Below are 23,701 nucleotides of genomic sequence, written 5' to 3'. Positions count from 1 at the left end.
CTGGATCATAACATTGATAACCCTTTTGTTCAATACCATATCCGAAAAACAAACATATATCATTCTTATTGCTAAGTTTGTTTAGTTCTCGTTCTGTGAGAAGAACAAAACATGTTGAACCAAATGTATGAAGTTCAGAATAATTTGGTTTCTTACCATAGAGACATTCATATGGTGATATTCCTCCAATGACTATAGATGGAATGCGATTGATTGTATAAACTGCAGTAAAAACTGAATCACCCCAAAAATTAGAGGGAACAGATGATGAAAGAAGTTGAGTTCTAGATGTTTCTATGATGTGACGATGTTTTCTTTCTTCTATACCATTTTGCTCTGGAGTTTCAGTACAAGATAACTGAAGAAGAGTACCTTTTGTTTTAAGGAAGTCTTTGAAAGGAGTTGATATGTATTCACCCCCTTGATCATCACGAAAGGTTTTGGTTGATTTTCCAAATTGAGTTTTGGTCGTTCTAGAAAAATCTGTGTATATTTTCAAAAATTATGTCATATAACTGAAGAGATATAACCATGTAAAACGAGAGAAATCATCAATGAAGATGAAATAATATAAAGCCCCTCCCTTAGTGGCAATGAGAGACTTTCACCACACATCTGAGTGAATAAGATCAAATGGTTTAACAGAATGAGTAATGCTATTATTAAAAGGGAGTGCAGGTTGTTTACCCAACTTACAGGAGATGCAATGAGGTTCTTTATCAACCAGAATTGTTCCTAATAATCCTTTATTGATCATATATCTAAGACGAGAAAAGGAAACATGTCATAACTTAGAATGCCAAGACATAAACTGAGACACAGTGGAGGTGAGGGAAGTTGCAGCAACAAATTCATTCTTTGACAGTTGAGGAACAATGAGTGTTTCAACGAGATATAGTCGACCAACTCTACGGCTTATCCCAACAAGATTCTCTGTCTTGGGATCTTGTATTACACAACAAAAGGAGAAGAAATAGATGTTAAGACCTTGATTACACAGTTGCCCAATTGATATAAGATTCATTTTTAACTCTGTAACAAGTAGTACATCTGATATATGTATCTTATCTGAGACTTTAACCTGACCAATATGACTAGCATCTATTTCAGATCCATCTGAAGTTTGTATTTTAGGTGTAATAATGGGATGCTTGTTCTCAAAAACATTAGAGTTATATGTCATATGATTAGAAGCACCTGAGTCAAGAAACCATCCATTTAAAAGAGTACCTGATGGAACTCAGAAGGCAGAGGCTGTTGTAGAATTATTATTACCAATTGCAAGGGCTTGTTTGAGCATCTCTTGGATGTCTGCAAGATTATTTGATGTAGGTGCTGATAATTCATGGCTTCGTTCCAATTTAGGTGCTGCAAGAATAAATGGTGATGGTGTATATGTTGATGCAAATCCATTTAGCCTTCTTCTTTCTATCATATTTCTTGAAGATGGAGATGTGCAGTTTCCTACAGTATGACCAGGTTCTTTACAGTAGTTGCACACCATTTGAGAGTTTGATCCTTGATGTGTTGGAGCATGAGAGACTGGTGTTTGTGACACACTCTGTGTAGATGGTACGGTGCAGTTCTTTGCCAAGTGACTAGGTTTCTTACAGTTATAGCACTGAATCTGTGATATATCTCGATAGTTTCTCTGAGAGTTGAGATGATTGTTAAAACTTGTACGTGAAGGCACTGCAAACACAGCAGGTATCTTAGGTTTAATCCTTTTTCGAGTTTCTTCAGTAATAAGTTCGGATAATGCAGCTTCTACGGTTGGAAGAGGTGATCGATGAAGGATTGAGGCTCTTACAGTCTCGAAATCATCTCTTAATGCCATTAGGAGTTGAACAACCCGTGATTCTTCTTTGTATTTTTGCCATAGCTCGATATTTGTTGTCCAATTGGGTTCCATAAGCGCCAGTTGATTCCAAATAATTGATATCTCAGAATGAAAATATGAGATTGATTGATCCATCTGTTGCTTCATAGATCTGATTTCTTGTTCTAGTTTGTAGCGTTGAGCAAAGTTGATTTGGGTGTATCTCTTTGAAAGAAAATCCCAGGCTTCTTTGGCAGTTTCAAAACCAGTAAGCTGCATACTTATGGAGGTGATTATCGTATTGCTTATCCATGTCAGTATTTTGTGGTTGTTAACCTCCCAGCTTTCAGCAGTTTCTCCTTCAGACTCTTTGCCTTTCTCACTAATAACAACACCAGCTGCAGGCTTCTTGGCTTTACCGTCAATGTATTTACACATAGCTTTTCCTTTGAGAAAACTTCTCATAAGGAAAGACCAATGATTATAGTTTGTTCCATCAAACTTTACGGTGATCGGTTGATAATCTTCACGCGACATATTGGACGTTAGCAGAAAGGATATAAAAATACCAGGGTTTCAGTTTTTCACGATTTAACACAGGTGAGGCTAATAACTAAGAGACGGATAATGGATTGATAGGGAGTGGAATTGATCTTGTTGTTGTTGTTGCAGCAGAAGATGGATTGTTAGATCTTGTCAGGTTCTGATGCCATGACAAAAGGAATAATGGAGTTGTATTCAACGTATTCAACCATGTAGAAGAAGATACAAAAGGAAACAAGATATACAAGATATGCAAGATAAAGGAAACAAATATATACAAGATATACATGCCATGTAGAAGAAAATTATTATCCCAAGAATTCAGGACAATATCTTTTAACATCTTGCATACAAGCTTACAAGCTAATAAGGATTTCATTGGTACCCTTAAAATAATTTCAAGATAAATCTCCGATGGAATATAGCTCGACATTGTTTCTCCTTCGTATAATCTTCAAAAAAATTGTATAAATAAACGGAGTTCCCATTACATTCATGAAAAGGCTTAAATAGACTCATCAAAGCCTAAAACTTTAGACTCTAACATGATTAGGAAATACCCGTATATAGTTCAATTAGGAAATATTTAATATTAGGAAATCGGTAATTAATGACTAGTCTAGATTTAGTGCTGCCATCGTGTTCTGATCTAGGACGCTCTGGTCACTGTTATGTAAGAATATTTCTGTATATAGAAATATTCCTTTGGGCCATGTAATAATTTTGGTTAATTAGAGAATATTGCTAAATTATGTCGGTTACCATTTCTGGGATTATTTCCTAATTATCTCTTCCTTGATGGACGGTCGAGATCTAATGTCTAATATAAAACCCTAGGAACTTGGTCCTCTCTCTACCTATGAAGGAGAAACAATAACCATCACTATTGTATTTAAGGAATTAACAACTCATTACGGTTAAGGTCAAGAGAGAGAAACCATGACCCCACAAGGTATTATCGCTGCCTCAAAGTTGATCGGCGTATGTTGGATTAGCGCTACCAGGTATTCCGTATAAACTATTCTTGCGTATAATTATCGTGTGATTATCATGAAGTTCAACGATCCTTAATTAACGATCTATAAAATTAAAACTTATAGTTGGCATCTAGAGTTTGTGTTTAGAACTCATGATCGTCCATTGATGATATGCAATAACGTGTTATTTTGTGTTTACGACTATATTCATATCAAGCTCATTTCACGGCCATGATGTTGCATTATGGAAAATGGGTCATTTGTCCAAATATTTTTAAATCACGGTTCAAATGGACGAGTAAAAAATAGTTTGGGTGAAATAGCCAAAAAAAAAATAGTAAGCTTAAATTTTAAAAATAGCAAGGATGTGGATACATCCAGTGTAAATTAAAAATAAGAAAAAATATTTGAAAATGGGCACGATGAAACTGGTTACATCCTGCCTATTTTTACATTTTTGTCCATTTAAACAGTATCAAAATCTAACTGTCCATTTCACCAAGAAATTATTGATTTTGATCTTTTTAATCAATTTTGTGTTTGTATTAGTCTATCTGTTCGTAAAACCTAAATCGTATTATAAATTACAGATAAAAGTTGCGGTTGTATTAGTGATTAGGTTTCTTTTGTCTCTTCTGTATGTTTGGAAGGCAAAAGAGAATATCATCATGTGGGGCTTGTGGGCAGTGGGATAATAATGGGTATGTGGGCTAATGATGATAGTAACTGTAAGTTCAAAATATGGACTGTTTTCGGCGTGTGAGTGAACCATTAAATAATTAATGGTTAAAATTGTCCATCCTTTCATCTTAATTGGCCGAGAGGTGAGAGCCATAATGTTTAATGGGGTCGTAGCTTATGCTCTTCCCAAACTTTACCAGATTGATTATTTTCTTAAGCAAATAAGCGTTGGAGTTTGTGCGATAATGTAAAGGCATGTTTTACTTGTTTAAGAAAATGGGCTCTTAAAACTTTTTTAGGTCGTGTATTTAAATAATTTGGTCCTTTGCTTAAATGGTTCATTCTGCTCGTTTCATTTTGTTTTGGATAGTTAAAGAGGTCATCTCGATTGTCTCTCATCATCTGACCTTGACTGAATGGGTTTTGAACTGATCTGGTTCTGATTTTTGACGATTCAAACAGAATTAATTTTAAATTTATTCATTATGGAACCCTGTTATAAACAGTATCGTTCTATAATTAAAACCAAATTTAAATTATAATATTATGAAGGTGGTCTTTATCTAGACAGATGTAGATTAACCGTTATTACGCTTCCGCTTTATCGAAACACTGAAACGTTTTCTTGTTGAATTTCATTATAAATTTTATGATCAGAAACATTTTTGACACCATTAAATCTGTGTGTGCATTATTTCTTTCATATTTTTTTTTCTTTGAATTTTATGAGATTATACTTGAAATTATTATGTGACTCTTTAGTTATCACCACAGTGATACTAGAGTGTTATATCTCAGTATAATCATAATGTTATTACAAACATGAATTTGCAAACCGTAAAGTGTAGGTTTAACAGTTATCAACATCATGTGATAATGACATTATTTTAGTTGATTGGCTATCACCACAGTGACGTCAAATCACTTTTGGTCATGATCAAATTTTTTGTCAAATGCTTGTAATCATGTTTTTCTTAAATATATCAGAACAAAATTTACCGACAGGAAATTGGAGTTCACATATTTAAGAAAATACTGATTGATATGATTGTTGATCATATGGATATGAACTGATTTGAATCTTGAGGGTGTCTAGTGTCATTATGTTTCACTTTTCTCCCAATGTTAATGATAATTTCAGTTGTGCGTATAAAATTATTGTGCTTAAGATTCTTAGGCCATAATTATTTAGTTATCACCACAGTGATACTAGAGTGTTTTGTCTTAACAATAATAATAATTTTATTGTAAGCACGAATACGCCAAGCCGTAAAGGAAAGGTTTAGTAGTTATTATGGCATTTTTGAGTTGTTTGGCAATCACCACAGTGATGTCAAATAATTTTTCCATTCATAATCGTTAATATGTCAAGTGCTTATAATGTTGTTTTTCTTAAATGTATTAGAACAACGATTACCCACAGGTAATTTGAGTTCACATGTTTAAGATAACATTGAAGTGTACAATACTGATCATACATTATGGTAATTAAATAATTGGCACATGATTAAACGTTATTTCTTAAAAGTGCATAAAAGAAAATTTACATAAATTAACTCATTATCGAGTTGAATAACCTATTACGAATTTTTTTTTCATATTTTCATGAATATTTTTATTATGTTATCCAAAACTTATTGCATCCTCTATGAAATTGAGGTTTTATTTTTGATAAATTTCTCCATATTTATGAAAATGATATTCAATGACTACTTAACACCTTTCATATTAATTCATTATATATTCGTTATTTATCATGATCTTTAAGTATGTACCATATTTAAATGAGCGATGCATCAAAGAATTTTTCTTCAACGAAATTTCATTGTTGAATTATACTTGTAGACTTGATTAATGCTCGATTTTGTTTTACGAAAAGTTCATTATGTTTGGACATTTCAATTAAAGGGTGTTATTATTTTTACAATTTATGTATGATTACTTGCCTTTAAGTAAAGGTTTATGATTAATGTTTTAGGGTTACTCATAATTGTTTATAATCGACTAATTTTATGATCAGATCAAGGATGTCCATATCATTGATTAGGACCATGCAATGTTACAAGAAAATCTAGTGTGATATTTGCAATTCTACATATTTGCTGGATTGTTTAGTTATCGCCACAGTGATGCTAAATTCTTATCTTGTAAGTGTTGTATATTTTGAGTCCTCTTAGTTTGATTTAACTATTAGAACAATGCTGCTCACAAGTAGTTTTGGTTCATAAATTTAAACAAGCATTAAGGTTATCTAAATGTTTCATATACATGTGAAATAATAGCCACCCACAGGTGACTACAACTCACATTATATTAGGTTGAACATATTTAGAATTATTGGAGTTTGTTAATACATTTTAGGACGTGAGTTTCCCACAGGTGATTCTAGTTATGGTATTAAACAAACATAATGTTGTGTGTATGAGAAGGTAAAATATGTACTAATGCTTTTCATGTCTCACATTGTTCCTTGATAAGGTTTTACCCACAGGAGAATCTTATTGAAGGTATGTAACTATTGTAAGCTTAATTGTCATTTATCTCTATTATAAATTTTAGATTTTGTTCTTATTAATTGTAGATTATGATTATTTTGTAGACTTTTAATGGTTCAATTTTGGAAGATAAAATTGTTTATCACCTGATGATTTTTCGCGTTACTGTGTAAATCTATCGATTGCATTATGAATCTCAATCCATGGATGTATTATCGAACATTCATTATTGAAATTGAGAGTCAATTATAGATAAAATGAAAAATTATAAAGTCTGACAAAGGTGGTGAATATTGTGAAAGGTATGATAAAAAAGGATAATATCTTAAATCTTTTGCATAGTATCTTCAAAAGTTTGGAATTGTTGCTCAATACACAAGGCCAACTTATCCTTGGCATAATGGTAAATAACAAAAGTCAAAATCATACTTTTATGAAAATGGTTAGAAGCATGATGAGTTATGCATGATGACCACATATCAGTGAATGTATGTTTTTTCAACAACTGTGTAATTTAAATAGATTTTCGAGTAAAGCAGTTTCAAAGACACACTTTGGACTAGAATGGCTGGAAACCTAGTTTAAATCACATTTAAGTTATGGTTGTTCAGTTGGAGGTGAGGGATTACATTCCAAAGAATGAAAATTGGATTTGGAAACTATTATTGGTTCATTGGTTTTCCTAAATAATCCAAATGGTATTCTTTAACGTTCTAACCGTAGTATGAGACTTATTGAAACCGAAAATATAAATTCGTTAATGATGGCATAATCAGTGGGAGTACGTGGATATATCTGTTCAAGAAATCATGATAATGATCCCTTTATTTAAGATTTATACAGATATTGTGAATCTTCTCATTATCAGAATGTTAGATAATGAAAGCCCACAAATTACTGATCCAATACTCCATAATATGCCAATAAAGAAATTTTTTGATAACAACATGGACCAGCATTAAGAAGGTCTCAACAGAGATTGAAAGAAAGTTATTCATGTTGTTTCAGTGATTTTCTTACAAGAATTTATTACATTTTGATATGGAGTGGCAAAGACTCGGTTTTAGGTTCACAAATATTATGTGTAATAATTTTGATTAATGGATTGATACTATGTGAGCAAAAATCATTGGTAGAAAGTCAAGTCTCGGATATTGTTTAATTGCTCGAAAGACACAAATCAGTTGTATGAAAGTGGGTCTTTCTGACCTAATACGACTGTAATAGCAATTTTAAACGGTATAAAGAAAGACTTATAGCCAAAGATTTTACTCCGAAACGATGCATTGATTATAAATAAGTTTTTCTCTCGTGTCAAAGAAAGACTTATTCAGAATTGTCATAGTATTATTAGTAGCTCAGTATGACCTAAGAGTTGCATTAATTAAATGTGAAAATAGCCTTTATTAATGATAAATTTTAGTCTACAAATTTTAGAAATCAAAGTATGAAATTTAAGCATCCTCCCATAATGGTATATGAAATTCAACAAAACTATAAATGTTTCAAGTTTTGGATGAAATTATTACAGATTTATGCATATACCTCAAGATCAGTGGGAGAATTTCATACTCTTGGTCTTGTATGCTAAGACATACTACGTACGAGTAGTGATCTTGACTTTATGCATATCTCTATATTTTTTGAAATAAAGGATATGAATGAAGCTTACCATGTGATAGTAATATCATATGGATTAATAAAGCTCTCATATAAGGCATATATCGAATATTCAAGAAATTTTGAGATAATAACATATTTAACAGATTTTATTTCATGTTGGATAGAAGATATAAATTTAATCTTCATTACGTCTTAATTCTGATATGAAACTTATAACAAGTTGTTGATATGTTAACTAAATGCCTTAAGAATCGAAGAACAAATTACGGGAAAGCTATCAAAAATTTTGAAATATTATCTTAACTTATGTCTTATAATTAGTTAGAAAACCCAACTAGAGTTGATTGGGTTTTCAGACTTCAATTTTGTGGGTGTATGGATTCTATAAATGAAGAATCCATTAATGCTAGTCCCACAATTGAGTTTGAATATTTATGACTGCGATATTAAGAGACTTAAGGTTTGTCTCTACATTGCTGAAATTTATCGTCTTAACTTCGCAGCATCAAAGCACGATATGATACAAAAGGAACAAAACACATGAACCTTGAGTATATATGCGTGATTAAGCAATTCAGAAACCATAGTTGTTCATGTATCACTTAAGCACAATTGCATTCGGAGATGCACTTAATGAACAATTACCTTTTAAGACCTCTTAAGAAAAGATTAAAATCTTAGGTCTGTGGGAATAATTGATTACTGAATCAGCTAATTTATGTGCTTCATTTTGAACACTTATTGAGCTCTTATTAATGTCATTCTGACTATTTCTGTATCCATGTTTAGTATACATTTATGTGAATGGATGAATGTTAACAAAAATTGTCTTTCTTTTGAAGACATCAGTGGACCATTATGATATCCCAACTTAAGGCCTAGTTAAGTAAGTTATTTGTGTTGTGGTGCATGGAAGGGAACATGTTGATAACAGAACAACGTGCGACCTCCATGACTCGCATAAGTGATTTACTTGGTTAAGGTATTATGTTTGAACCATTAAATTTTATTTAGCAATTATGCGCGCTTATGTTTTTCTACGATTAACCGTTAAATAGATTATCACATGGACCAGTGGGAGAATGTAAGAACATTTCTGTATATAGAAATATTCCTTTGGGCCATGTAATAATTTTGGTTAATTAAAGAATATTGCTAAATTATGTCGGTTACCATTTCTAGGATTATTTCCTAATTATCTCTTCCTTGGTGGACGGTCGAGATCTAATGTCTAATATAAAAATGTAGGAACTTAGTCCTCTCTCTACCTATGAAGGGGAAACAATAACCATCACTATTGTATCTAAGGAATTAACAACTCATTACGGTTAAGGTCAAGAGAGAGAAACCATGACCCCACAAGGTATTATCGCTGCCTCAAAGTTGATCGGCGTATGTTGGATTAGCGCTACCAGGTATTCCGTATAAACTATTCTTGCGTATAATTATCGTGTGATTATCATGAAGTTCAACGATCCTTAATTAACGATCTATAAAATTAAAACTTATATGCTATGCAATTGAAAATCGGAAGCATGCAAACATTTCAGACTCAGTTGCAAACTCGCTTGTTGTGGGAATGTATGGGAGATGTAAAAAATCTAACACACGCGGATAGACTGTTCCATACGGGTGCACAACTTGGAATACGTTGATTGCTGCTTATACTCATCATAGTGGACATTTTATATCTCTTTGAATTCGAACAGATGATTTCAGCTGGCGTCCAAACTAATTCAGTGACAATGAAAACTATTCTGTTGTCAACTTGATCTTATCAAGCAGCATCAGTGCATGGCGAAACGGTTTATAGTTGCATCAAAGAAATAGGTTTGAAGTTTGATTTATGCTCAATGCGGGAACTTGAGTTATCAAGTGAAATATTTGATTCCATGCCTAAAAGAGATATAATTTCATGGAGTGTTATGATCTCAGGGTATGGAATTCATGGAGATGCAAATGCTGCAGTTGAGCTGTTCCGGCAGATGGAAGACTCGGGTGTTAGACCTATTGGAATTAGCTTCCTCGCGGTCCTACGGGAGTGTATTCATGCAGGTCTTGTCGAAGCGGGAAAGGATATGTTCAGTAGGATGAAACGCTATGCAATTCTACCAACTTTGAAACACTGTTCTTGTATGGTTGATCTTCTTGGCCGAGCAGGGTATCTACTTGATTCAGGGACTGTTTAACTGCAATTCTACTTCATTTAGGAATTACGAATCCAATTGATGGTCCAACTCGAATTCCTACTCTTTGTTTTGCTTTCGAACTCTGCTTCATTCAGGAATTGCTTAGCTTAGTCAAATTCCTGTTGATGCTCAAATTCCTCGTCTTTTGCTGTATTGGTTCTCCTATTTCCTCTATGAATCTGCTTTTGTTTTTGCGTTCTATAAATATATGCAGAGTCTCATGGTATCCATCACACAAAAAAATTTCAGAGTAGCTCTCTACAAGCTGCATCTATCAACTTTTTCTCTTCTAGAGTGTTAAAAACTTTTGATTGATTTCTAGGGTTCTAGAAGTAAACACCTTTGATTGATTTCTAGGGGTTTTCTTCTAGAAGTAAACGCCTTAGATTGATTTCTAGGGTTCTAGAAGTAAAAACCTTTGATTGATTTCTAGGGTTTGTGGTTGTGATAACGGAGATGGAAGATAAACTGGAAAAGATGGAACATGGAAAGAAAGAAGGGGAAAAAGAACTTACTACAGAAGAGATATTTGAAGGGAAAGAAGTACTATCATGGACATCTGTGTGCAAGAAATTCGGTTGGTCATACCACCCTTTTACTCGACAAGAAAATACAGTTATTGAGACTTGTGTTGTTGCTATCTCTGGAATAGCTTTTAGCAGTGGATATGCAAGTTATATGCTTGGCATGACGAAGAATATTGCAGATCAAGGACCATCCATAGCTAACACAACAAATAATGTTGTGACTCTCGACTTCAAGTTGATGTTTGGTTTTCTTTTTGTTATCAGTTTTCTAGGCCTCTTCTCTATTCTTCCTTTGAGAAAGATTATGATAATTGATTACAAGCTGACTTACCCGAGCGGAACGGCTACAGCTCTGCTTATAAACAGCGTCCATACACCCAAAGGAGAAAAGCTAGCAAAGGAACAGGTCAGAACGCTTTTCAAGTGGTTCGGTGGAAGTTTTGTCTGGGCATTGTTTCAGTGGTTCTTTACAGGTGGAAACAAGTGTGGATTTGCATCTTTCCCGATTTTGGGTCGTAAAGCATTTGGCCACAATTTTTACTTTGATTTCTCAACTACCTATGTTGGGGTAGGAATGATCACCCCTCACATGATAAACTTATCTTTGTTGCTTGGATCCATTGTCTCGTGGGGATTAATGTGGCCACTTATTGAACAACAGAAAGGTAAGTGGTATAGTGCAGATCTTCCGGATAGTAGTCTAAGTGGTATGCAAGGGTATAGGGTCTTTACAGCAATAGCAATGATCCTAGGTGATGGTTTATTCCAATTTGTTGTTCTGTTAAGCAAAACCTTATACAGCATATGGAAGAAAACTTTAGAGAAAGAGCATAATTCAACGAATACTACTACTATACCTGCAATGAGCTATGATGATCAACGTCGAACTGAATACTTTTTGAAGGATCAGATCCTACTTTGGTTCGCTGCACTCGTCTATGTTTTGCTCGCAGTCGCCGCTATCATTGTTGTTCCCATACTATTCCCTTCGTTAAAATACTACCACATTATGGTAATATACATCATTGCACCTGTCTTGACCTTTTGCAACTCTTATGGAACCGGTTTGTCATATTGGTCTTTAGCTTCTACCTATGGTAAACTTTCCATTTTCATATTTGGTGCCTGGGTTGGTTCAAGTAACGGAGGAATCATCGCTGGTTTAGCTGCATGCGGTGTTATGATGAATATAGTATCGACAGCTGCAGATTTGATGCAAGATTTCAAGACGGGTTACCTAACCCTTGCTTCTCCAAGATCTATGTTTGCTAGCCAACTAATCGGAACCATAATTGACGTCATTCTTTCTCCCTTGGTCTTCTGGTTCTTCTTTTACAATTCCAGTCTTGGGCAATCTGACAGTTCATCTCCGGCTCCTTTCGGAGTTGTATATCGTGGTATCGCTCTTATTGCTATTGAAGGAGTATCAGGCCTACCCAAGAATTGCTTGGCTCTATGCATTGGATGTTTCCTCTTTGCTGTGTTATTGAAGGTAATCAAAGAAGTTATGATGCATTTCAACATCAAGGCTCACAAGTATGTTCCAAGTGCCATGGCTATGGCCATCCCATTCTACTTGGGTGGGTATTTTGCGATCGATATGTGTGTTGGAAGTCTATATAGGTTGTGGAAGGAGTGGAAAAACAAAGATGAAGCTGATGCTTTTGTACCTGCGGTGGCGTCAGGGATGATTTGCGGTGACTCTCTGTGGGGAATGCCGGCTTCTATACTTTCATCATTCAATGTGAAGCCTCCTTTGTGCATGAAGTTTTTTACCGACGGCAAGGTTGTTGAATTCTTGAAAGCCTCTAAGTAGATTCGTTCAAACAGTTTTACTCTACAAGTTTGGTTTTTTTTCTTTTGTCCCCGGAACTTATTTATTTAGGGTAGTTTGATTTCGTGTTTCTGGGTTGTTTTCATGGACAACTGCCTGGTTCATGATACTATGTGTTAATTTCTCTTCTTTTTATATTAATATATATATCTATTTAATTAGCTTGCCTATTATCTTTATTTACTGTCCTTGGTTATTCGGAGTTCCTGACATGTTTTCCGGAAGCATATATATAACAAATTTAGACATGTCTCGTATCCCTGTGTGTTTGTTTATGTTTGAGTTATGATGTATAACTGAATTTATTCATACATATAGTTTTAAGAGAGAACAGGAAAAACGAAAACATAAGTTGTTAGTTGTTGATAGAGATGCTTGTTATTCTTGTTGTTTAAGCAACACAGATTTTATCGATGCATAATACCGTCAGATGCTTACGAACCTGGTTGAATATCAGTAGTGACATGCATATGAGTTATCGATACTGCTGCGGTCAGATTTTATCTTACACTGAAGAAGATGCCATATTTGTTTAATGACTCTTCAGCCAAACTGCGTGTTTCAACCAATCGAAAAACAAAGCCTTTTGCAGCGTTTCACTTGTTAGTCATGTTCAAACTAGCTATACAACAATGGTCACGTCTTTTTGCATCCTAAAATAAGCTTTTACACTCTCTGACAACCCATTTACTAATCTACAGTGTATAAGTTATAGAGAATTACATACAAAGAACAACTACCAAAAGAAAGAAAAAGGAAAAAACAAGAGAAGCTCATTTTGTTCGATGGCTAAGAAGAACGCTCTATTTTTATGCTTTTTCATCCTTCTGATATTCATCATCCCTGGTGGCCGAGCAAGCCAAAACGCAGAGGCGTGCCAATTTGCAAGACATTTAGCGCCATGCATGACAGACAAGGATTGCGAAGCGCATTGTGTCCACGGTCAAGGTCCAGTGTCACCTAGTTGTCATCCACCTTATTGCGTGTGCTGGTATTGTTAGTAAAAATAGCATTACATAAGAGAGATTTTGTCATCCAAAATGCAATGATGGATCCATAAAAATTCTCCACCGCCAAGGTTGTTGAATTCTTGAGAGCCTAAATTAGTAGATTCATTCTATCAGTTTTACTCTGCAAGTTTTTCTTTTTTTTTTTTCTTTCTTTACTTTGCTTCAGATGTATTTCTCTTCTTTTCATTTTAATGAACAAGTTATATATCTGTTTAGCTTGCCTGCCTATAATTTTTATTTACCGGTCTCATATCCTCTGTTATTCTGATTTCCAACATGTTTTCCGAGTATCAGAAGTATACCAGAAACAAATTTAGACATGTCTCGTATCCCTGTGTGTGCGCGCTTCACCTGTTACCCCTAAGTCGATTCCCCCAGTTGCTGGGAGAATCTACAGAAGTATCTTCAGAATCTAGAACATACGATTCATCAGGCTATAAAGGCGATGCTACAGTTTTTGATACAGAAAACCGCAGACAGAAGAAAACTTGATGTACATTGAATAAGAGGATAAATGTTCAATGAAATTGAGATAATTATCTTATACATTCTCATTCTTATTACAGAAATGCTAACCTGGGCTATATATGTTATGCTAAGTTGAATATGTCTTGATACCTTGGATTCAAGTCATTGCCCTCCAGAACACCAAAACGGTCGAGCCATTGACTTGGGCTAGGGGTAATTTCAGTCTCCTCCACCCAATCTGAAGTCATATCTATATCATCAACTAAAATAGGATCGATATCTGTTGGGTTAATTTTCATCCGACTTGCTAATTTGAGATTGTAATTTATGTAGATAAGGTCTGCTAAAGTTTCTTTATCTAGCTTATTTCTTTTCTCCGAATGTATCTGCTGAAAAGTGCTCCAATTCCTCTCAAATGTCGAAGCACTGCAAACTTGACTCAATATCCTAACTGCAACTCTTTGTAGCCCTGGTGCTGAATCACCGTATTGTTCCCACCACAAACCTGCAATTTCTCATAGATGCATTGTAAGAATCAGCAGTTAACAGTTCAACATGGCTTTGTGACCCATCATACAGATAATCTAAGGGAACCTTACATGGGGATCGCTCCTTAGAAGATGCATTGAGGTCTATCTAAAACTTTAAGCCTATACAAGTGTTTGTTATAAGGAGGTCATCTAAGACCAGACTAACAGGTAATTCGTTTCATTCTGACTCAACTGACTCGTCTGAATCTCACAGGTGGCCTGTGCGAGTGAGAATCCAAACAAACAAGGTGCAAGTCATCTATCTCCATGAGGTATTCACAGTTGGTCTTGTTAAACTACAAATATGCATAAAAATACAATAAAACAATACATACCAGGTGCGACAGTGTTGCGTGCCTCTCGAGCAAGATTACATCCAAACAACCCTTGAGATTTTTTGAATACGAAAATTTGTGATGTGATATCATGTCTCAGTTCTGGTGTCGGAAGAAGTTTCTCTAAAACCTTTAAAAACTCTTCCTTTATACGTCCAAGAAATTTAACATCTGGATTGTATTGGATACTTGGATTTAAGAATGCTGCAGCCGCATGTAGAGGTGAATGGAGTTGGTTCTGCCACCTCCTATCAAGTATGTCTAAGAATGTCTTGCATTTATTCTCGTCCATAATGTAGTACGTTCTTATAGATTCCTTTGCTCTGGTCATTGATTCGTATATAAACCCAACAGCAGGTTTCCCTCCAGCAATCTCCCTTATTACTTTAAGAATAGGCTCAGAAACTGCGACACACTCTTCAACCGTCCTCCAAAAATCGTTATCCTCTAGAATGGAGAAACACGATATACTCTGTGGTTTATTTGCATAAGAAGGATCTGTCGAATACTCTGGACTACTGAACATATGTTTCAACCTTGATCTTTGCTTCAACATAGACTGCAGAGAAATAAAATCGGATGTGGACTTAGTAATACTTGTACGAACTAGCTCTTGCCCCCCTGTAAACCTTTTCATCAGATTCAGCACCCAGGAATGATTGTATATGTACTTCGAAATTGATTGTGCTTGTAAGATACATTCGTTCACCCAATCGATTTGAGAAAAATCTTCCAAGATAGAATTCAAACAATCCGCAGCACAAGGAGTACAAAAAATAGAGCTATAGCTCTGCATTATATGACTCCGAACACCAACATAATTCAAATGATTATCCATAACTACCTGCACCACATTCTCCACCCCGAAATCTTGAATAACCGAATCAAACAAATCCCCAAGATATTTCGTGTTCTTAAAATACGTCGAAGCATCAACAGTCCTATGAAAAAACATCCCTGCAGGCGAAGAAACCAAAAAATTAATAATCGCCCTCGTTTTATTATCAGTCCACGTGTCCGCTATAATCGTACACCCAGTCGTCCCCCATTCTTTCATAATCTCTCTCGACTGCCCCATAACTTCACCTTTCACCCTCTCCAACCAATTCGTTTTCAAATCATCACATGACGGCCCTCTAAACCCATATCCACCACCACCACCACCACATTTCGCAACAGCATTCATCATTACCTGATACGAACTCGACCTTGCAACACTAAAATCCAACTTATTCTCATAGAAAAACAACGCAATACTCCGTTCGGCATTCTCCCTATCATACACAGTCCCCCCAGCTGAACCCAAAACCTGCGGCACTATCACCCCAGAACCAAACACCTTGGACGACACGGGCAGCAAACTAGCCGCCGCTGTCTCAATACCCGCCAATACATTCGGTTTTGCCGCTGCAACCATACTCAATTGGGCAGCATTGGCATTAGAACTAGACTTATTATTGTTTTCGTGTGCAATTCGTTGTTTTTTGCGACTAGGTGATTCTTTACCTTGTTCTTTAGAAGCTATAATGATTTTAACACGATCGGTAACATCGTCTCGGACTTTACTACATGGATGAACTCCTTTACTAGGTAATCTTGATAAATGATGTTTTAATCTACTAATCCCACCGTTTAAGACTTTCAGACAGAATTTACATCGTACCTTGTTTCCTTCTAGTTTCTCACAGTACTCCCAGCATACATCTTTCTCTCGTACCATTGATGATTGATGATGATACCCTGAACCCTGAAATCAAAACATAAACAGCTGATTAGTACTTCCATTTGTCGGATTGATTGAATTTCCGGCAAGTGAACGAGATTCCGGAAATTGAAATTTTAGGTTTGAAGGAAAAAAAAAAAAGAAGAGGGAAATGGAATGAAATGAGAAATGGAAAGGAGAGGAGAAATTACTTACTGATGAGATGTTCTCGGGGGTGAGAAGAGATACCGGAAAATTTGTTGCCCGAAAATAAAGAGAGATTTGAGATTAGATTTTTGCAGAGAGAGGAGATTTGGGATTTTATTTTGAGATATCGCGAGATATTGAATTTGATCTTAGGGTTTTGATTTGGATGAGTTTGTTAATGTATGGTGGAGCTGGATATTGAGATTGGTGCATCATGGGTATTGACCGTTGATGATTGAGGGTTGAATTTTGAGTGTGGGATTTAGGGTTAGATTTGTGATGTATAGTAAGGTAAGTTGTGGTTTGTTGGAGGGGAATATTTACTCATTTGTAGACGTTATTTGTGTCTGTCTTGAAATTATCGAAATGATGATGATGATAAGATTAGTAGTTCTTCTCTTGTCAGGTATTCAAGTTAAATACGCCAACTTTGTGTGGCCAGATTTAAAAACAATTTATACATTGTGCAACCCCTATGACGCGTTCGTTTGTATGGAAGCTCGCTTCAAGCCAGGATAGGAGCGATTCTACACCCACGGTGAGCTGGGCATCCGGAATAACCGTCCTTCTCTACAGACCGAGAAAACAAAACCAGTTAAAAACTTATAGTTTTTTCCTTTTTTTTTTGTGGGTCCCAGTAGGCACAGCCCTTCGGATGACGTGCAGGGAGTGGGTTTGTGCGTGGCGGTTTTCACCTGGTTTTTTCAGCTCGGTCTGTAAAGACTTTTTATCTGAATAATACCAGGTGACTCAGTCACAGTGGGCCTTTTTGGGTGTTTGGTAGCGGCAGTTTTCGGGTTGGGTGGGGCCCACTTTGAATGTATCACGGGGGATCATCCGCGATGCCCGGCTCAACGATGGATAAGTCATTTTTTTAAAATAAAATACTTAAAACCACAAGTTGATCAAGCAACGGCTATAATCAGGGTGGGATATTTGTATCGATTCAGAGTTAGTACGATGAAAATGACAAAGTTAAACCAGTACAATACTTGAAATATATATAAAGCATCTACATGAATGGATCCATTTTATCCCGGCCTTGACAGCTCCACAGACGGGTGCAGTACTTGACAGAAAGAAAAAATCCTTACCAGAAATGAAATTAGCCTTATATTGGCAGAAAGATATTTCCCATTAGATGTCATTGATTCCAGAGTTTTTGGTTCCTCATATTGGACTGATGTTTCCTCCTCCTCTGAGATCTTTGGCCAAGACTTATATACATCATGCTCTTCGGGATGGATCAATTCATGAAGCATGAAGGCCGGAACCAACTACTTATGGAAAAATAACATCATATTTTATCGTATAATAAGAGTACTTCAATTATGCTGGGTGAATAAGGCTAAAAACTTACTCGAAAAAAGTTCTACAGTAGTTGTTGCAACAATGTTTGAAGATTTAGGATTCAATTCTGTGACATATCAGAACCGAGGTATTTGTTTCCTTAACAGAAAATGGCTGATAAAAATGACTACTATTATTAGGGGAAATCAAATACCTTTCCCCCGATCTAGTACCACCAAAAAGTACAGTATAAACAGAGTCTCCAGAAGGAACAAGCAGATTCATAAAGTGGATACAAACAAAATGATAATTATCAAACTTTCTACACAATAGTTTCCGCACTAGTAGACGAAGGTACGGGTTTCGTTACCTACTAGTAGTCGGTGCTTCAGTCGTAGAGAAAATTCAGTGGAATGTGTTGTTATTCCTTTTGAATATCCTTTATTCTTGTGTCGAAGGTCGCTTTAAAAGTCTGACCAAAACTCTAGACTGAATAAAATCAAACCTATGAAACAACCAACTACTATCATTTCTTCATCATAGATTGAGATATTCTTTGCTACTATCATTTCTTCATCATAGATTGAGATATTCTTTGAACTTGATGCACAACGAAAGAGAATGGCGGAAAATAAAATATTTTTGTCCTTCATGTTCATTTTTGATGGCCGACCAATACTGCACACCATCATTTAGCTATCAAAATTCTTTTCCAGATAGTCGGTCATATGCATATGAGTAACTGGGGGATTGTTCATGGCCTGAAAGATATTTTAGAGGCTCATAAAACGAGCTAAGATAGATAGAAATAAACGAATGGATTACCTCCAGTTGTTTCACTATATCTAATATATTTCAAAAAGTATGAGTCCACAGAAGCGGCGTAAGCAGAATTCATATGTGCTACATGTGAGGCCTGGATTGAAGAGGACATGGAATTTACTTACTGACTCTTTAGATCCTCACATGTAGGACATCTAAGTCTCGATAGAGTCTTGAGGCCTTTTAGATTTACTCAACTAAAATAGGAGAGGAGCTCATTTTTTCACATATGAGGTTCCTTGGGGAATCGAAGGTAAATGAAAGAGTGTTCACATACTTTCCTTATTATAATATGGAAAAGGCAAAACTAAGAACTAGATCACACTGCAAAGCCTCAACTTTCAAGTTTTCCAACCCGACCTTGAGACTCTATCTTCCCGATTTATATGGACTCCTGCACAAGTAGGTCTGAATATTCGACCGTAGAGGTCTCTCCTTTTAGACGAGTAACTAACCCGACTATGGGAGATTACCAAATTTCATGAAAAACTACCAATCTAGTGAAAATGGTGGTTACTAGAGAGGATTTTTGGGTAGATATTCAAGATTTGGTGATGAGAAGTTTCAAACTCAGGTAACGGTATTATCACCCAATGCCTTTTCGTTTTGAAATAAAAACTCAGGTAAGTTTTGGTGCTGATAATACCCGAAAAGGTATTATCACCCAATGCCTTTTCGGGTTATATGTATTAAATTCTCCAGTAGTTGTAGACTAATATTACTGTGGTAGAATTATTACATTCCCAATCTATTTCCACTATGTTTGGCAGGCAGGTAAAATCTTTTGATCTGTCATATCCATTTTTGATGGATGACCGATGTTGAACACCATCATTTAGTTATTGAAATTATTTCCTGATAGCCAGTCACATGTATAGGACTAACTGGGAGATTGGTCATGACCTGAAAGATATTTTAGAGGCTCATAACACGAGCTAAGATAGATAAAAAGAAATGAGTGGACTAGTTCCAGTTGTTTCGCTATATCTAATATATTTCATAAAGTAGGAGTCTGCAGAAACAGGGTAAGCAGAACTCATATATCTTACATGTGAGGCCTGGAGGGGATTGGACTGAAGAGGAAAAAGAGTTTACTTACTGACTCTTTAGGCCCTCAAATGAAGGACATACGAGTATTTAAAGAGTCTTAAATTCTTTTATGTAATCAACAAAAATTGGAGAAGAGCTTCTTTGTTCCATATATAAAGTCCCTTGGGGACCCGAATGCAGATGAAAGAGTGTTTACATAATTTACTTATTATAATAAGGAAGGGGCAACACTAAGAACTAGACCATACTGCGAAGACTCGGCTTTCAAGTCGTCCGACCCGACCTTGAGAATCTATCTTCCCGGTCTATATGGACTCCTGCAAAAGTAGGTTCGGAGATTCAAAAGGACTCGACCGCAGTGAGTAACCGGGCTGTGGGAGAATACCAAAATTTCATGGAAAACTACCAATCTAGTGAAAAGATTGGTTACTAAAGAGGATTTTTGAGCAACAATATTCAAGATTTGGTAATGACAAGTTTCGAACTCAGGTCACTAGTATCATTACCCAATGACTTTTTTTTTTTAGAAATAAAAAGAAATGTCGGGTTACATGTATTAAATTCTCATGTAGTTGCAAACTAATACTACTGTGGTAGAGTTAATCCATTCTCTATTAAGTCTCTCAACTCTTTCCTTTTTCGAAAGTAAACCTGCTATTTTTTATCATGATAAGAATCGTCTGAGTTGATAGTAAAACCCCCGTAGAAGGAGGTAACCGATGAATGTTTCTTTTGTGTTGTTTCTCTTCTTTGGATGGGAATGTTTCTTTTGTGTTGTTTCTCTTCTTTGGATGGGAATATCATGTTGTTTTGTTCTTAGATAAGTCTTCCGCATTTAGATCTTCTCAGGAGTGGGATCACAATTTCCAACTCAAGTCACTGGTGTTATCGCCCAATAATTTTATCACTAAATAACGATATCGGTGAAATACTTCTTTTTTTCTTTAGTTTAGAGATCAAACTAAAATAGTCATTAATAAGTTTGGCTAATAACAGGACATAACCACCAGAGGATTACACTGAAATGCATGTAGGCAAAAATAAAGTAGGAGAAAACGCAAAAAAAAAGTGTGCGAGTGTTTTATCAGAGCCAGGTTTCGATCCTGGGACCTGTGGGTTATGGGCCCACCACGCTTCCGCTGCGCCACTCTGATTAGTTGGCATGATATTGCAAGTCCACTAATCCGTTCTGTATCTAAACCTGGTATTTATCCCAGATGCAATGATTCTCCAAACACGTTATGAAACGTTTTTATTTGTTTGTCATCAAACGATACATCATGTTTAAACGTTTTGTCGGGAATTCATTTTCAAGATTCTGTAAAATTGAATCTTGATTTTGGGTTTTGAATCGGCTTTCTTCTGCTCAACTAGTGGTTCGTTCAGAGTCAACTTCAGCTGCCTCAGATCCTTGGTGTACTATCAATTTCCACTCACCACAACTGACCTCCGGCCAGTTCCGGTGGCAATACGCATCAATTAGCCTCACGGGAGCAGTCACAGGCCACAAATCTTCAACTCTCTATTAATTTTAGTAATTACTGTTTGAGTAATTGAATTGAAACCTCCGAGGTGATATGAGTACTCTATTACTACTATTAATTGTTGTTCTGGGGTTGTTCCTTTACCTATGCTACGGCGGATCTCTAAATTCCACCACCACCACCACTGACTGGTTTCTATGCCAGTATAACTCGTCTAATTTAACTCCTTACAGGAGGAGATTAGGTGGTGATTATGACAAAATTGTATTGTTAGAGGAATTCACATTTGGTGTAAATTCTGTTCCGTTCAATAGTTGTCATGCTTCTACTATTGTTGAAGTTGAGAAAGACCATTTTTTAGTGGCGTACTTCGGAGGAAGTTCCGAAGGAGCGCCAGATGTGAGGATTTGGTTGCAGAGATACAAGGATGGATGCTGGCATTCACCGATTGTAGCTGATGAGCAGATTAATGTTCCAATGTGGAATCCTGTGTTGTTTAAGGTTTCTAGTGATGAGTTGCTTATGTTTTATAAAGTTGGTCAGGAAGTGCAGAAATGGAGTGGGTGTATGAAGAGGTCTTATGATAGAGGTATGACTTGGACGGAGCGCGAACAACTCCCGCCGGGAGTGTTGGGGCCGATTAAGAATAAGCCGATTTTGCTGAATGGGAATTTGTTCTGCGGATCATCTGTGGAGAGTTGGAATTCGTGGGGTGCGTGGGTTGAGGTTACAAGGGATGCAGGAAAAACGTGGAAAAAGTATGGACCAATTCACATTGAAGGTGAAACATTAGGAGTGATTCAACCAGTCCCGTATCATACTGCTAATGGTGCATTGCGTGTTCTACTGCGGTCATTCAGTGGGTTAGAGAAGATTTACATGTCAGAGTCGTATGATGGTGGAATTAACTGGAGTTATGCAAAGCCTACGGAGCTTCCGAATCCGAATTCTGGAATTGATGGTGTTAAACTGAATGACGGTCGCTTGTTACTTGCTTATAACACAATATCAAGAGGTGTGCTCAATGTGTCTGTGTCCAAAGATGATGGTGATTCCTGGAGTGATTTGGTGACACTGGAGGAGGATTTAGGCATGGAATTCTCTTATTCTGCTGTCATACAAAGCAATGATGGGTTAGTGCACATTACATACACATACAATAGGACCCAAATTAAGCATGTTGTTATACAGCCTTTCGAAATCTAATACATGTTCTGCTGCATTTCTTTACTCGGTGTTTCTTAGTCTTTCAAATTTGAGCTTTTTACAGGTGATATGTTGTATGTTCTGTCCTTTCTTTCCCGTGTTGTCTTGATGTTTCTGTGCAATTGATCAGCAGTGCATTCTCCATTACATTGATGAGAAAAAAGAAAACTTTTGTAGTTGAATTTTCTTTTGTGATATTTTGGAAGAGGCCTTGAAACAGCAGAAATTGAAGGCATGGCGGAGTTGAATCACTGAACCGATGACCTTACTCCAATCTCATAATGAAGACCACTGTGTTTGGCAGCCAGGTGACGCTTCATTCTCAGTTGCTTCTTGTTATGGATTTAGTTGAAGTAAATGGGTTTATCTCCTTCCTCCACGAGAGTCGATGGAATCCTAAATGGTTTTATCTCTTCCATGGTGTGGACTCTTTGTCATAAGTGCTCATACTGCTGTGGAATTCCTAAGGAAGTCTGGGAAAATCATGATAATGGATGCTTGATGTGCAAAGCTGCAGAATTGATTGGGTCATCCAATAATGTGTTGACAACTCTATTTGGGAATGTACCGCAAGAAGGGCAACTCAGATGAGGAAGTTAATCTAGGATTTTATTCTATTTGCCACTTGGTGGTGTACAGTTTGGTTGGAAAGAAATGGGAGAATGGTCTTAGGAAAATACAAGTCCAGACTCCACAGACATGATAATCGTAATCTAGGCTTAATACATGTTCTGCAGTATTTCTTTTCTAAATGTTTTCGAAATTGAGTTTTATACATGGGACAATGTATCGTGTTTTTTCTGGCCTTTCTTTCCTGCTTTATCTCATGACTTCTTTGTAATAGATCAGCAGTCAGCAACATCATGTACATTCTCCACTATATTGGTAGAAAAATGAAATATTTTGTTA

The 23,701-nt window shown here is 36.1% G+C and overlaps 3 protein-coding genes and 1 non-coding gene across 4 annotated transcripts; 2 read left to right on the top strand and 2 right to left on the bottom strand.

Annotated features, from left to right (window-relative positions):
- Window positions 1-10,783: 10,783 nt before the first annotated feature.
- Window positions 10,784-12,670, top strand: LOC113325222 (probable metal-nicotianamine transporter YSL7). Its single transcript, XM_026573433.1, has one exon. The coding sequence runs from the start codon at window positions 10,784-10,786 to the stop codon at window positions 12,668-12,670; it is 1,887 nt and encodes a 628-aa protein (XP_026429218.1).
- A 1,507-nt stretch (window positions 12,671-14,177) lies between these two features.
- LOC113323564 lies at window positions 14,178-17,197 on the bottom strand. The gene is made up of 3 exons (XM_026571884.1): window positions 16,950-17,197; window positions 15,032-16,778; window positions 14,178-14,671 (listed from the first exon to the last, which is right to left on the bottom strand). The coding sequence occupies exons 2-3, from the start codon at window positions 16,749-16,751 to the stop codon at window positions 14,289-14,291; spliced, it is 2,103 nt and encodes a 700-aa protein (XP_026427669.1). The 5' UTR covers window positions 16,752-16,778; window positions 16,950-17,197; the 3' UTR covers window positions 14,178-14,288.
- Window positions 17,198-21,184: 3,987 nt separating this feature from the next.
- Window positions 21,185-21,256, bottom strand: TRNAM-CAU. Its single transcript has one exon. It is a non-coding gene; the product is annotated as a tRNA-Met (tRNA).
- Window positions 21,257-21,368: 112 nt separating this feature from the next.
- LOC113320357 lies at window positions 21,369-23,695 on the top strand. Its single transcript, XM_026568269.1, has 2 exons — window positions 21,369-23,100; window positions 23,234-23,695. The coding sequence occupies exon 1, from the start codon at window positions 21,680-21,682 to the stop codon at window positions 22,790-22,792; it is 1,113 nt and encodes a 370-aa protein (XP_026424054.1). The 5' UTR covers window positions 21,369-21,679; the 3' UTR covers window positions 22,793-23,100; window positions 23,234-23,695.
- Window positions 23,696-23,701: the final 6 nt, after the last annotated feature.

Source organism: Papaver somniferum, chromosome 11 (assembly GCF_003573695.1).
Source record: "Papaver somniferum cultivar HN1 chromosome 11, ASM357369v1, whole genome shotgun sequence".
Classification (NCBI taxonomy): Eukaryota; Viridiplantae; Streptophyta; class Magnoliopsida; order Ranunculales; family Papaveraceae; genus Papaver; species Papaver somniferum.
Note: the sequence above shows the minus strand (reverse complement) of the source record. Positions and strands in the feature narration are given on the sequence as shown.